Here is a 16,242-nt window from a genome sequence, read left to right on the forward strand (position 1 = left end):
GACAGAGGGGGGTTTGCAATTCGCAGTGAGTCTCTGACTGTGGGTCATGATGTACACAGTGCGTCAGTGAGTGCGTTAATATTAATCTGTGTTCACTGTCAGTGTGTTAATATTCCTGACGGCAGTCGGAGTGTTTACACTTCACAGGGTATATCTGACTGTTGGTCATGATGTACACAGTGTGTCAGTGATTGTGTTAATATTAAATTGTGTTCTCTATCAGTGTTTTAATATTCCTGACGGCAGTGGGAGTGCTTACACTTCACAGGGTAGATCTGACTGTTGGTCATGATGTACACATTGTGTCAGTGAGTGAGTTCATATTAATCTGTGTTCTCTGTCAGGGTGTGAATATTTCTGAGGAGCGTCGGTTTTTTTTACACTTCACAGGGCGTATCTGACTGTGGATAATGATGTACACAGTGTGTCAGTGAGTTTGTTAATAGTAATCTGTGTTCTGTGTCAGTGTGTTATTATTCATTGGACACTGGGAGTGTTTTACACTTCACAGGGTGTATCTGACTCTGGGTCGCGATGCACTCAATGTGTCAGTGAGTGTGTTAATATTAATCTGTGTTATCTGTCACCGTGTTAACGTTCCTGAGGACAGTGCTGGCTATTTACACTTCACAGGGTGTACCTGAATGTTGGTCATGATGTATGCAATGTGCCAGTGAGTATGTTAATATTAATCAGTGTTCTCTGTCGGTGTGCTAATATTCCTGAGGATATTGTGGGTGTTTTACACTTCACAAGGTGTCCCTGACTGTGGGTCATGATGTAAACAGTTTGTCAGAGAGTTTGAGTTTGTTAATAGTAATCAGTCTTCTCTATCAGTGTGTGTGTATTCCTGTGGACTGTCGGGGTGTTTTATACTTCACCGGGTGCATCTGACAGTGGGTCATGATGTGCACAGAGCGTCAGTGAGTGTTAATGTTAATCTGTGTTCTCTGTCACTGTGTTAATATTCCTGAGGACAGTGGGCGTGTTTTGCACTTCACAGGGTGTATCTGACTGTGGGTCATGATGTACACAGTGTGTCAGTGAGTGTGTTCATCTTAATCTATGTTTTCTGTCACTCTGTTAATATTCCTGAGGACTGTGGGGTCTTTTACACTTCACAGAGTCTATCTGACGGTGGCCATGATGGACTCAGTGTGTCAGTGAGTGTGGTAATATTAATCTGTGTTCGCAGTAAGGGTATTAATAATCCTGAGGACAGTGGGGGTGTTTTACAATTCACAGGGTGTAATTGACTGCGTGTCATAATGAACACAATGTGTCCGTGACTGTGTTAATATTAACTGTGTTCGCTGTCACAGTGTTAATATTACTGACGGCAGTGGGAGTGTTTACACATCACATGGTGTATCTGATTGTTGGTCATGATGTGCACAGTGCGTCAGTCAGTGTGTTAATGTGAATCTGTGTACTCTGTCACTGTGCTAATATTCCTGAGGACAGAGGGGGTGTTTTGCCCTTTATTGGGTGCATCTGATTGTGGATCACGATGTACGCAGTGTGTCTGTTAGCCTGTTAATTTTAATCTGTGTTCTCTGCCACAGTGTTAATATTCCCAAGGATAGAGGGGGTTTTATACACATCAGAGGATGAATCTGTCTGTGGATCATGATGTACAGAGTATGTCAGTGAGTGCGTTAATATGAATCTGTGTTCTCTATCAGTGTGTTAAAATTCCTTTGGACAGTTGGGGTGTTTTACACCTCACAGTTTGTATCTGACTCTGGGTCATGATGTACACAGTGTGTCAGTTAATGTGTTAATATTAATACGTGATCTCGATCAATTCGTTAATATTCCTGTGGACATTGGGGGTGTTTTACACTTCACAGTTTGTATCTGACTGTGGGTCGTGATATACACAGTGTGTCAGTGTGTGTGTTAATATTAATCTGTTTTCTCTGTTGGCGTGTTAATATTCCTGAGAACAGTGGGCTTGTTTTACCCTTCACAGTTTGTATCTGTCTGTGGGTCATGATGTACACAGTATGTCGGTGAATGTGTTAATATTAATCCGTGTTCTCCGTCAGTGTGTTAATATTCCTGACGGCAATGGGAGTGTTTGCACTTCACAGGGTGTATCTGTCTGTTGGTCATGATGTACACAGTGTGTCAGTGAGTGTGTTCATTTTACTCTGTGTTCTCTGTCAGGGTGTTAATATTCCTGAGGAGTTGTGGGTGTTTTACAATTCACAGGGCGTATCTGACTGTGGATAATGATGTACAAAATGTGTCAGTGAGTTTGTCAATATTAATCTGTGTTCTTTGTCAGGGTGTTAATATTCCTGAGGAGTTGTGGGTGTTTTACAATTCACAGGGCGTATCTGACTGTGGATAATGATGTACAAAATGTGTCAGTGAGTTTGTCAATATTAATCTGTGTTCTCTGTAAGGGTGTTAATATTCCTGAGGAGTTGTGGGTATTTGACAATTCACAGGGCGTATCTGACTGTGGATAATGATGTACAAAATGTGTCAGTGAGTTTGTCAATATTAATCTGTGTTCTCTATCAGGGTGTTAATATTCCTGTGGACAATGGGGGTGTTTTACACTTCACAGGGTGTATCTGACTGTGGGTCATGATGTACACAGTGTGTCAGTGAGTGTGTTAATATTAATCTGTCTTCTCTGTCAGTGTGTTAATATTCCTGACGACAGTGGGAGTGTTTACACTTCACATGGTGTATCTGACTGTTGGTCCTGATGTACACAATGTGTCAGTGATTGTGTTAATATTAAATTGTGTTCTCTGTCAGGGTGTTTATAATCCTGAGGACAGAGGGGGGGGGTGTTTGCAATTCGCAGTGAGTCTCTGACTGTGGGTCATGATGTACACAGTGCGTCAGTGAGTGCGTTAATATTAATCTGTGTTCACTATCAGTGTTTTAATATTCCTGACGGCAGTGGGAGTGTTTACACTTCACAGGGTATATCTGACTGTTGGTCATGATGTACACAGTGTGTCAGTGATTGTGTTAATATTAAATTGTGTTCTCTATCAGTGTTTTAATATTCCTGACGGCAGTGGGAGTGTTTACACTTCACAGGGTGGATCTGACTGTTGGTCATGATGTACACATTGTGTCAGTTAGTGGGTTCATATTAATCTGTGTTCTCTGTCAGGGTGTGAACATTTCTGAGGAGCGTGGGTTTTTTTTACACCTCACAGGGCGTATCTGACTATGGATAATGATGTGCACAGTGTGTCGGTGAGTGTGTTAGTATTAAATTCAGTTCTCTGTCAGGGTGTTAATACTCCTGAGGACAGTGGGGGTGTTTTACCAATCACATTGTGTATCTGACTGTCGATCATAATGTACACAGTGTGTCAGTGAGTTTGTTAATAGTAATCTGTGTTCTCTGTTCAGTGTGGTATTATTCATTGGACACTGGGAGTGTTTTACACTTCACAGGGTGTATCTGACTCTGGGTCGCGATGTACTCAGTGTGTCAGTGAGTGTGTTAATATTAATCTGTGTTATCTGTCACCGTGCTCACGTTCCTGAGGACAGTGCTGGCTTTTTACACTTCACAGGGTGTACCTGAATGTTGGTCATGCTGTGCACAGTGTGTCAGTGAGTATGTTAATATTAATCAGTGTTCTCTGTCGGTGTGCTAATATTCCTGAGGATAGTGGGGGTGTTTTACACTTCACAAGGTGTATCTGACTGTGGGTCATGATGTAAACAGTTTGTCAGAGAGTTTGAGTTTGTTAATAGTAATCAGTCTTCTTTATCAGTGTGTGTGTATTCCTGTGGACTGTCGGGGTGTTTTATACTTCACCGGGTGCATCTGACTGTGGGTCATGATGTGCACAGAGCGTCAGTGAGTGTGTTAATATTAATCTGTGTTCTCTGTCACTGTGTTAATATTCCTGAGGACAGTGGGCGTGTTTTGCACTTCACAGGGTGTATCTGACTGTGGGTCATGATGCACACAGTGTGTCAGTGAGTGTATTCATCTTAATCTATGTTTTCTGTCACTCTGTTAATATTCCTGAGGACTGTGGGGTCTTTTACACTTCACAGAGTCTGTCTGACGGTGGCCATGATGGACTCAGTGTGTCAGTGAGTGTGGTAATATTAATCTGCGTTCGCAGTAAGTGTATTAATAATCCTGAGGACAGTGGGGGTGTTTTACACTTCACAGGGTGTAACTGACTGCGTATCATAATGAACACAATGTGTCCGTGACTGTGTTAATATTAATCTGTGTTCGCTGTCACTGTGTTAATATTCCTGACGGCAGTGGGAGTGTTTACACTTCAGATGGTGTATCTGATTGTTGGTCATGATGTGCAGTGTGCGTCAGTCAGTGTGTTAATGTGAATCTGTGTTCTCTGTCACTGTGCTAATATTCCTGAGGACAGAGGGGGTGTTTTGCACTTCACGGTTTGTATCTACTGTGTGTCGTGATATACACAGTGTGTCAGTGAGTGTGTTAATGTTAATCTGTGTTATCTGCCACTGTGTTAATATTCCTGAGGACGGTGGGGGTGTTTTACACATCACATTGTGTATCTGACTGTCGATCATGATGTACACAGAGTGTGCCAGTGAGTGTGTTAATATTAATCTGTGTTATCTGTCACCGTGTTAACGTTCCAGAGGACCGTGCAGGCTTTTTACACTTCACAGGGTGTACCTGAATGTTGGTATTGATGTACGCAATGTGTCAGTGAGTGTGTTAATATTAATTAGTGTTCTCTGTCGGTGTGCTAATATTCCTGAGGATAGTGGGGATGTTTTACACTGCACAAGGTGTATCTGACTGTTGGTCATGATGTAAACAGTGTGTCAGTGAGTTTGTTAATATTAATCAGTGTTCTCTATCAGTCTGTTTGTATTCCTGTGGACTGTAGGCGTGTTTTATACTTCACCGGGTGTATCTGACTGTTGGTCATGATGTGCACAGTGCGTCAGTGAGTGTGTTAATGTTAATCTGTGTTCTCTGTCATTGTGTTAATATTCCTGAGGACAGCGGGGTTGTTTTGCACTTCACAGGGTGTATCTAACTGTTGGTCATGATGTGCACAGTGTGTCAGTGAGTGTGTTAATGTTAATCGGTGTTCTCTGTCATTGTGTTAATATTCCTGAGGACAGCGGGGTTGTTTTGCACTTCACAGGTTTTATCTGACTGTGGGTCATGATGTTCACAATGTGTCAGTGAGTGTATTAATATGAATCGGTGTTCTCTGTTAGCGTGTTAATATACTGAGGACAGTTAGGGTGCTTAACACTTCACAGGGTGTATGTGAGTCTTGCTCATGATGTACACAGTGTATTACTAAGTGTGTTAATATTAATCTGTTTTCTCTGTCAGTGTGCTGATATTCCTGGGGACAGTGTGGGTATTTTACACTTCACAGAGTGTATCGGACGAGGTCGTGGTGTGCACAGTGTATCAGTGAGTGTGTTAATATGTATGTCTCTTCTCTGACAGTTTGTTAATATTCCTGAGGACAGCGGGGATGTTTTATACTTCACAAGGTGTGTCCGACTGTGGTTCATGATGTACACAGTGTGTCAGTGAGTGCGTTAATATTAATCTGTGTTCACTGTCACTGTGTTAATATTCCTGAGGACAGTGGGGGTGTTTTTCCCTTCACAGGGTGTATCTGACTGTGGTTCATGATGTACACAGTCTGTCAGTGAGTGCGTTAATTTTAAGCTGTTCTCTCTGTCACTGTGTTAATATTCCTGAGGGCAGTGGGGGAGTTTTTCACTTCACAGGGTGTATCTGATAGTGGGTCATGATATATACCGTGTGTCAGTGTGTGTGTTAATATTAATCTGTGTTCTCTGTCAGTGTGTTAATATTCCTGAGGACAGTGGGTGTGTTTTGCACTTCACAGGGTGTATCTGACTGTGTGTTCTGAAGTACACCGTATGTCATTTAGTGTGTTAACATTAATGTGTGATCTCTTCCACTGAGTTAACATTCTTGAGGACATGGGGGTTGTTTTGCACTTCACAGTGTTTATCTGACTGTGAATCTTGTTGTGCACAGCTTGTCCCTTTCCTGGTGTGTGATTGGGACTCAGTGCCACTTCACCTTGTTTTAAGAAAGGTCAGCTTCAAAGTATCGCTGTCCCAGTGGCGATTTTAAATGGCATTCCTTGTGGCTGTTTGTTGTCACCTGCTCTGCGACCATTTTAAATGACTTCTGCTGCAACGTTTGAAATGATATGTCCTGTGGTCTGTTTGATGTCACCTGCACTGGGACCATTTTCAGCGACATGCGCTGTGGCAATTATAAATTATATGCCCTGTGTTCTTTTTGAAGTCACCTGCACTGGGAGCCTTTTAAGCGACCTGCGCTGCGGCCATTTTAAATGATATGCTCTGTGGTCAGTTTGATGTCACCTCCAATGCAGCCATTTGAAGCGACATCTGCTGCAGCATTATAAATGATATTCACTATGGTTTGTTTGAATACACCTGCGCTGCGGCCATTTTAAGTGACCTGTGCTGTTGCCATATTAAATGATATGCCCTGTGGTCTGTTTGATGTCACCTGCACTGTGGCCATTTTAAGCGACATTTGCTGCAGCATTTTAAATTATATGCACTGTGGTCTGTTTGATGTCACCTGCACTGTGGCCATTTAAGTGACATGTGCTGTGGCCTTTTTGAGTTGTGTACCTATCATAACCTCTGCATTACCAACTCGTTCCTTGATACTAAACCCTGTCATCAGGTTTCATGGAGGCACCCAAGATCGCGTCCTTGGCACCAGCTAGACCTCATTGTCACAAGGCAAGCTTCCTTAAGCAGTGTTCAAATGACACGCAGCTTCCACCATGCGGACTGCGACACCGACCACTCCCTGGTGTGCAGCAACGTTAGACTCAGACCAAAGAAGTTGCATCATTCCAAGCAGAAGGGCCATCCGCGCATCAACACGAGCAGAATTTCTCATACACAGATGTTACAACAATTTCTAAATTCGCTTGTTCCAACCCTTCAAAACACTCCCACAGGGGATGTTGAGACCAAGTGGGCCCACATCAGATACGCCATCTGTGAGTTAGCTTTGACTACCTACAGCAAACGAGCGATGAGAAATGCAGACTCGTTTCAATCTCATAATGAAGAGCTGGAACCAGTCATAGCCGCTAACTGCATTGCACTGCTGAACTACAAGAAAGCCCCCAGCGAGTTAACATCCGTGGCACTTAAATCATCCAGAAGTACTGCACAAAGAACAGCCAGGCGCTGCGCAAATGACAACTGGCAACACCAATGCAGTCATATTCAGCTGGCCTCAGACACCAGAAACCTCAGAGAAATGTATGATGGCATTAAGAGAGCTTTTGGGCCAACCATCAAGAAGATCGTCCCTCTCAAATCTAAATCAGGGGACGTATTCACTGACCAACGCAAACAAATGGACCGCTGGGTTGAGCACTACCTAGAACTGTACTCCAGGGAGACTGCCCTCAATGCAGCCCAGCCTCTACCAGTCATGGATGAGCTGGACATACAGCCAACAAAATCGGAACTCAGTGATGCCATTGATTCTCTAGCCAACGGAAAAGCCCCTGAGAAGGGCAGCATTACCCCTGAAATAATCAAGAGTGCCAAGCCTGCTATACTCTCAGCACTACATGAACTGCTATGCCTGTGCTGGGACGAGGGAGCAGTACCTCAGGACATGCACGATGCCAATATCATCACCTCTATAAAAACAAAGGTGACCGCGGTGACTGCAACAATTACCGTGGAATCTCCCTGCTCAGCACAGTGGGGAAAGTCTTTGCTCGAAGTCACTCTAAATAGGCTCCAGAAGCTGGCCGAGCGCGTCTACCCTGAGGCACAGTGTGGCTTCCGTGCAGAGAGATCGACAGTTGACATGCTGTTCTCCCTTCATCACATGCAGGTGAAATGCCGCGAACAACAGATGCCCCTCTACATTGCTTTCATTGATCTCACCAAAGCCTTTGACCTCGTCAGCAGACGTGGTCTCTTCAGACTACTAGAAAAGATCGGATGCCCATTGCGGCCATTTTACAAGACATGCTGTGCGGCTGTTTGATGTCACCTACACTGCAGCCATTTTAAGCGACATGTGCAGCGGCAATTTTAAGTGACATTCTGTCTGGCTGTTTGATATCACCTGCAATGCGGCCAATTAAACGACATGTGCTGCGGCCATTTTAAATGCCATTCCATGCGGCTGTTTAATGTCACTTGCACTGCGGCCATTTAAGCAAAATGTGCTGTGGCCATTTTAAATGACATTCTGTTTGGCTGTTTGATATCACCTGCACTGCGGCCATTTTAAGTGACATACTCCCCGTTAGCCTGGGAACAGACCCCGCGCTCACTCTTCTGTCACCGGGGAAACCGACCCAGTCCCCACTGCCCGTCACCGGGAAACAGACATCGACCCCACCCCTCCATCACCCGGGAAACTGACCCCGCCTCCTCACCACCACCTCGGGAAACGGAGCCCACCACCAACTTCCAGTCACCAGGGAATCCCACCCCGTCCCCACTGCCCGTCACCGGGGAAACAGACCCCGCCCCCACGCATACGTGACAGTGGAAACAGATTCCGCCCCCACTCCTCCATCACCAGGGAAACTGACCCCGCCCCCACCCCTCCGTCACCGGGGAAACATACCCCTCCCACTCCCCCGTCCTCGGGAAATCAGACCCCGCCCCCACATCCATCACCGGGGAATCAGAACCCGCAGGCTCGCCGCCATCACTCTAGAAATCGACCCCGCCGCCTATACCCCGTCACCAGGGGAATTGCCCCCGCCACCAATTCCCCGTCACCCTGGAAACAGACCCCATCCCCACTGCCCGTCATCGGGGAAACAGTCTCCGCCCTCACACCTCAGTTACCCTGGAAACAGACCCAGCCCCCACGCCCCATCACCCTGGAAACAGACCCGCGCCCTCCTCTGTTCATTGAATGAATTCAACAATTGCAGTAAAGGGATATTTCAGCACATTCTTCATCTGTTCTCTGAACTGAGTCTGGGTCACGGCATAAATCGCAGTGTTTGTGCAGCAACTCAGGAGCTGCAGCATGAAGCCCAATTCCTGCAGGAACTCAGGGAGAGGAACAGACCGATAACCCAAATACCACATCCGGTTATGTATCGAATGCATCATTAAGATGGCCCACAACAGGATGAAATTCCCCGAGATAACTAACAGTAAAATGATGGATTTCCTTCGACTCTCCATCTCGGGGTCTCTGGGACTCTCCCCACTGCTGTGTGCTCGGAGTCTCCTGCGTCCTCTGCTGCCCAATAAAATGTGTCTGACGGTGATAGCGTTGAGCAGCATAATCACCACAAATGGGATCGCCGGGGTTATAATGTTGTGGAGGAACTCGATTGTTCCCCAGACACGAGAATGCTGAACATCCATTGCGACAAAACAAAACCAGGGGAAGTTCTGCAGCCGATACCAATCTGTGAACATAAAATACCAGAAGATGTTCTTTAAACAGCTCAGCACAGTTACTGTTCCCACAACCACAGCCGAAGTTTTCTCACTGCAATATTTACTTTTCAGCTTCTGGCAACAAATGGCCACAAATCGATCAAAGGTGAAAGTGACGGTGAACCAGACAGAACAGTCTGTGACTATGTAAACCAGGACGGCGTGGATATTACACACGGGGATGGACTCCAGGAACTGAAACCGTTCCTCATAAACAATGGGAATGTGTCTCAATATCAGGTCAAAGATAATGACCAGTAGATCCGCCGCTGACATGGCCACCAGGTAGCGAGTGACACATTTGGAGAGACCGCACTTTCCCTGAGACAGGATCCCAATCGTCAGCAAATTAACTGTGAAGAAGGGAAATAAACAGAGAAATTATACATCAGGATGGAGAAAAGTTACCAGTTTGATTGAGGACTTATTGAGATTTATAAATGCGTTCCTGTATCCAGTGATGCATTTAAATGATTGGACATGAATGAACAAATGGGAAGGTCTGTAATACGGTGGAAGACAGTAGAGATTAAATAATAAAAGGATGATATTGTAATTGCTAAACTGAATGTTGATTATAATCCTCCCCCGACCTCCTTTCCCCGTTTGGTTTAAAAACTGTTCCATCTCCAATCTCACTCAGTTTTGATGAAGGGTCACCGACCTGAAACATTAAACCCTGTTTCTCTCTTAACAAATCCTGCCAGACCTGCTGAGTATTTCCAGCATTTTCTGTTCTTATTTAAGATTTGCAGCATCTGCAGATCTGTGCTCTTGTAAAGGCAGGTAAATGTTGAACTGACCGAGTACTCTGTCTCAATGCCTGTGGTGTAATCAGTGTGTTAGTGCGAGAGAGAGAGTATGTGTGTGTGTCTGTCAGTGTGTGTGGATGTGTGTCTGTGCATATATGTCTGGCTCAGTGCTGGGGTGTGACCTGTGTGTGTCTGTCTGCCATTGTGTGTGTGTTTGTGTGTGTGAGAAAGATTGTATGTGTGTGTCTGTCAGTGTGCGTGGGTCTGTGTGTGTGTGTCTGAGAGAGAGAGAGAGTGTGTGTGTGTATGTTTGAGAGAGAGAGAGAGAGAGAGAGAGAAAGAACATATGTCTGAAAGAGTGTGTGTGTGTCTGAGAGAGAGAGTGAGTGAGTGTGAGAGAGAGAGAAAGATTGTGTGTGTGTCTGAGAGTGAGTGTGAGTGTGTGTGTCCGTGAGAGAGAGAGTGTGTGAGTGTGTGTGTCCGTGAGAGAGAGTGTGTGTGTGTGTGTGCGTGAAAGTGAGAGCTTCCGTGTGTCTGAGAGAGACAGAGTGTGTGTGTGTGTGTGTCTGAGATTGTGTGTGTATGTGTGTGTGAGAGAGAGGGAGAGCGAGGGTGTGTGTGTGTGTGTGTGTGTGTGTGAGTGTGTCCGTGTGTGTCAGAGAAAGAGAGCATGTGTGTGTGGCAGAGAGCGAGTGTGTGTGTGTGAGAGCGAGAGAGATAGACTGTGTGTGTGTGAGAGAGAGAAACCGTGTGTGTGTGTGCATGTGCGTGTGAGAGAGAGAGGGAGGGAGAGAGAGAGAGTGTGTGTGCTTGGCTGAGAGAGAGTGTGTGTGTGTGTGTCTGGCTTAGAGAGAGACGCGTGTATGTGCATGTGTGTGTGTGACAGAGAGAGAGAGAGAGAGCGAGCATGTGTGGCTGAGAGAGAGAGCGTGTGTGTGAGAGCGAGAGAGAGAGAGTGTGTGTGTGTGAGAGAGAAAGTGTGTGTGTGTGTGTGAGAGAGAGAGAGAGCGAGCATGTGTGTGTGGCAGAGAGCGAGACCGTGCGTGCTTCTGAGTGTGTGAGAGAGAGAGAGAGTGTGTGTGTGGCTGAGAGCGAGTGTGTGTGTGTGTGTGTGTCTGAGAGCGATTGTGTATGTATGAGAGCGAGAGAGAGAGTGTGTGTGTGTATCAGAGAGAGTGTGTGCGTCTGTGTGTGAGAGAGAGAGAATGTGTGTGTGTCTGTCAATGCGTGTGTGTGTGTATATATTACTGGCCCAGTGCTGCGGTGCGACCTGTGTGTGTGCGCGCGTATGTGAGAGAGAGTGAGTCTGTGTGTGCGTGTGTGAGTGTGTGTGTGTGTGAGAGAGAGAGAGCATGCCTCTGAGAGTGCGTGTGTGTCTGAGAGAGACAGTGTGCGTGTGCGCGTGTGTGTGAGAGAGAGAGAGAATGTGTGTGTGTCTGTCAATGTGCTTGTGTGTGTGTGTGTATATATATGTCTGGCCCAGTGCTGGACTGTGACGTGTGTGTGTGTGTGTGTGTGTGTGTGTGTGTGTGTGTGTGTGTGTGTGTGTGTGTGTGTCTGTGTATGTGTGTGTGTCTGTGTCTGTGTGTGTGAGAGAGAGGGATAGAATTCATGTGTGGCTGAGAGAGAGCGTGTGTGTGAGAGCGAGAGAGAGAGTGTGTGTGTGTGAGAGAGAGAGAAAGTGTGTGTGGCTGTGTGTGTGAGAGAGAGAAAGATAGTGTGTGTGTGTGTGTGGCTGTGAGAGAGAGCGTGAGTGGCTGAGAGAGAGACCGTGTGTGTGAGAGAGAGATAGTGTGTGTGTGTGTGTGTGTGTGCGTGTGTGTGTGTGTGTCTGTGGCTGAGAAACAGAGATTGTGTGTGGGTGATAGGGAGAGAGCGAGTGCTTGTGTGTGTGTATGTGTGTGATTGTGTGTGTGTGTGTGTGTGTATGTCTGGCTGAGAGAGAGATAGTGAGTGTGTGTGTTTGTGTGTATGTGAGAGAGAGCGTGTGTGTGGGAGTGTATGTGCGTGGGTCTGAGAGAGACAGTGTGTGTGTGCGCGTGTGAGAGAGACAGTGTGTGTGTGCGCGTGTGAGAGAGAGAGCATGTGTCCTGGAGTGTGTGCGTGTGTGTTTCTGAGATAGAGTCTGTGTGTGTGTGTGTATGTGTGTGTGTATGTGTGTGAGAGAGAGAGTGTGTGTGTCTGAAAGTGAGTGTGTGTGTGTGTGCACGTGAGAGAGAGAGCGCGTGTGTGTGCGTGTGTGTGTGGCTGAGAGAGAAATAGTGTGTGTGTGAGAGAGAGAGAGGTAGTATGTGTGTGGCTGAGAGAGACCAGTGTATGCGTGTTTGTGTGAGTTGAGAGAGAGAGAAAAAAAGAGAGTGAGTGTGTGTGCGTGAGAGAGAGAGACCGTGTGTGTGTGTGTGTGTGTGTGTGTGAGGTAGAGAGAGAGAGAGAGAGAGAGAGTGTGTGGCTGAGAGAGAGCAAAGGTTGTGTATGTGAAAGAGAGAGACCGTGGGTGTCTGTGTGTGTGTGGCTGAGAGGCAGAGATTGTGTGTGGGTGAGGGAGAGAGCGTGTGTTTGTGTGTGTGCGTGTATGCGTGTGTGTGTCTGGCTGAGAGAGAGAGCGCGTGTGTGTGTGAGAGAGAAAGAGAACGTCTGTGTGCGTGCGTGTATGGCTGAGAGTGAGATAGTCTGTGTGTATGTGAGATAGAGGGAGAAAGAGAGTGTGTGTGTGTGTTTGTGACTGAGAGAGAAATAGTGTCTGTGTGTGGCTTAGAGAGAGAGTCCAGTGTGTGTGTGTGTGTGCGTGCGTGTATGTGTGTGTGTGTGTGTGTGTGTCAGAGAGACAGAGAGAGAAACTGTATGCGTGGCTGAGAGAGAGAGAGCCCGTGTGTGTGTGTGTGTGTGTGTGTGGCTGAGCGAGAGAGTGTGTGTGTGAGAGAGAGAGAGAGAGAGAGAACGTGTGTGTGTCTGTCAGTGTGTGTGGGTGTGTGTGTGTGTGTTTATATGTCTGGCTCAGTGCTGGGGTGTGACCTGTGTGTGTTTGTCTGTCAGTGCGCGCGTGTGTGTGCGTCTGTGCCTGTGTGTGTGTGTCTGTGCGTGTGTGTTTGTGTGTGAGAGTGAGAGAGGGAGAGAGGGAGCGAGAGAGAGAGCATGTGTGTGTGGCTGCGAGCGAGTGTTTGTGTGGCTGAGAGAGAGGGGGGAGAGAGAAAGAGAGAGTGTGTGTCTGTCTGAATGTGTGTGTGTGTTTCAGAGTGTGTGTGTTTCAGACCCCAGCACTGAGCCAGACAGAGATACACTCACACACCCACACAAACTGACAGACGCACACACATTCTCTCTCTCTCTCTCACACACACACACTCTCTCGCTCAGCCACACACACACACACACACACACACACACACACACACACACACACACACACACACAGACACACACACATACACAGTCAGACACACACACACGGGCTCTCTCTCAGCCACACACACACTTTCTCTCTCTCTCTCTCTCACTCACACACACACAAACACACACACACACTAGTCTCTCTCTCAGCCACACACACACACACTCTCTCTCTCACACGCACACACACACTCTCTTTCTCTCACACTCACGCGCTCTCTGCCTCTCTGCCACACACACACACTCTCTCTCTCTCACACACCCACACACATTCTCTGCCTCTCAGCCACACACACACACACACAGGGTGTCTCTCTTTCACACACACACACCCACTCGCTTTCTCTCTCTCTCTCTCTCACACACACACACACACACACACACACACACACACACACACACACACACACACACACTAACACACACATACATTCTCTCTCTCTCAACCACACACACACTCTCTCTTTCCCTCTTTCTCACACACACACATACACACATTATCTCTCTCTCAGCCATACAGGCACGCTCAAGACGTTCTCTTTCTCTCTCACACACACGCACTCTCTCCCTGCCACACACACTCACACACACACAAACACACGCTCTCTCTCTCTCACTCTCCCACCCACACACAAACGCTGCCTCTCAGCCACACACTCACACACACACATCCACACACACACACACACACACACACACACCCACGGTCCCTCTCTTTCACACACACAACCCTTGCTCTCTCTCAGCCGCGCACACACATCGGCTGTCTCTCTCACAGCCGCACACACACAAACACACACACGCACACTAACTCTGTCTCTCTGTCAGCCAGTCACACACCCTCTCTGCCTCTCAGCAAAACACACAAACACGCACACACATACTCTCTCTCTCTCTCACACACACACACACGCACGGTCTCTCTCTCACTCGCGCACACCCACACACACACTCACGCTCTCAGACACACTCTCTCTCTCTCACACACACAGACTCTCTTTCACACACACACACAGACTCTGGTCTCTCTCTCTCTCTCAGCCACACACACACTCTCTCTCTCTCACACGCACATACACTCTCTCTTTCTCTCACACTCACACTCTCTCTGCCTCTCTGCCACACACACACACAAACACACACACTCTCTCTCTCACACCCGCACACATTCTCTGCCTCTCAGCCACACACACACACACACACACAGGGTGTCTCTCTTTCACACACACACACATCCACTCTCTTTCTCTCTCTCTCACACACAAACACACACACACACACACACACACACTCTAACACACACACACACTCTAACACACACACACAGTCTCTCTCTCTCAGCCATACACACTCTCTCTCTCCCTCTCTCTCACATACACACACACATTATATCTCTCTCTCAGTCACACAGGCACGCTCAAAGAAGTTATCTTTCTCTCTCACACTCACACGCACTCTTTCTCAGCCAGACACACACACAAGCACACGCTCTCTCTCACTCTCCCACCCACACACAATCTCTGCCTCTCAGCCACACATTCACACACACACATCCACACACACACACACACACCCACAGTCTCTCTCTTTCGCACACACAACCCTTGCTCTCTCTCAGCCGCACACACACACATAGGCTGTCTCTCTCACAGGCACACACACACACAAACACACACACACACACACGCACGCACACTCTGTCTCTCTCTCGGCCAGTCACACACCCTCTCTGCCTCTCAGCAACACACACAAACACCCACACATATACTCGCTCTCTCTCACACACACAGACACACGGTCTCTCTCTCACGCGCACACACCCACACACACACACACACACACGCTCTCAGACCCTCCCTCTCTCTCACACACAAACATACTCTCTTTCTCTCTCTCTCAGACTCACACACTCTCACACACTCTCACACACACTCTCACACACACTCTCTCTCTCACTCACACACACACTCTCCCTCTCTCACTCTCACACACACACACTCTCTCAGACACACACACACACACTCACACACACACTCTGTGTGTGAGTGTGTGTGTGTAGCTGGGAGGCAGAGAATGTGTGTGGGTGAGAGAGAGAGAGAGAGAGTGTGTGTGTGTGTGGCTGAGAGGCAGAGAGTCTGTGTGGTGTGAGACAGAGTGTGTGTGGGTGTGGCAGAGAGAGAAATAGTGTGTGTGTGGCAGAAGGAGAGAGAGATAGTGTTTGTGGCTGAGAGAGAGAGACCAGTGTGTGTGTATGTGTGCGAGGGACAGAGAGATAGAGAGAGGGAGAGTGTGTGTGTGTGTGAGAGAAAGAGAGAGAGACACTGTGTCTGTGTGCGGTAGAGAGAGAGAGAGTATGTCAGAGAGAGTGTGTGTGTGTGTGCTTGTGAGAGAGAGAGAGAGTGTGTGTTTGAAGGTCTGTGTGTGTGCGTGTGCGTGTGTGAGAGTGAGTGAGATAGCGTCTGTGTGTGAGAGAGAGAGACAGAGTATGTGTGTATGTGTGTTTGTGTCTGTGTATGTGAGAGAGAGAGACTGTGTCTTTTTGTGATAGAAAGAGAGAGCATGTCAGAGAGAGTGTGTGTGTGTGTGTGCGTGTGAGAGGGAGAGAGTGTGTCAGAGA

At 47.2% G+C, this 16,242-nt stretch overlaps 1 protein-coding gene across 1 annotated transcript in view; it reads right to left on the reverse strand.

Moving 5' to 3' along the window:
* Window positions 1–8,940: 8,940 nt before the first annotated feature.
* LOC137362319 (probable G-protein coupled receptor 139) overlaps window positions 8,941–16,242 on the reverse strand; it is a 76,587-nt gene continuing 69,285 nt past the window's right edge. The window contains exon 2 of the mRNA XM_068026730.1: window positions 8,941–9,839. Within this exon, the coding sequence (XP_067882831.1) occupies window positions 8,941–9,839 (899 nt within the window). The remainder of the gene's footprint in view (window positions 9,840–16,242) is intronic.

The sequence above is a fragment of the Heterodontus francisci genome, unplaced genomic scaffold (assembly GCF_036365525.1).
Source record: "Heterodontus francisci isolate sHetFra1 unplaced genomic scaffold, sHetFra1.hap1 HAP1_SCAFFOLD_70_2, whole genome shotgun sequence".
Classification (NCBI taxonomy): Eukaryota; Metazoa; Chordata; class Chondrichthyes; order Heterodontiformes; family Heterodontidae; genus Heterodontus; species Heterodontus francisci.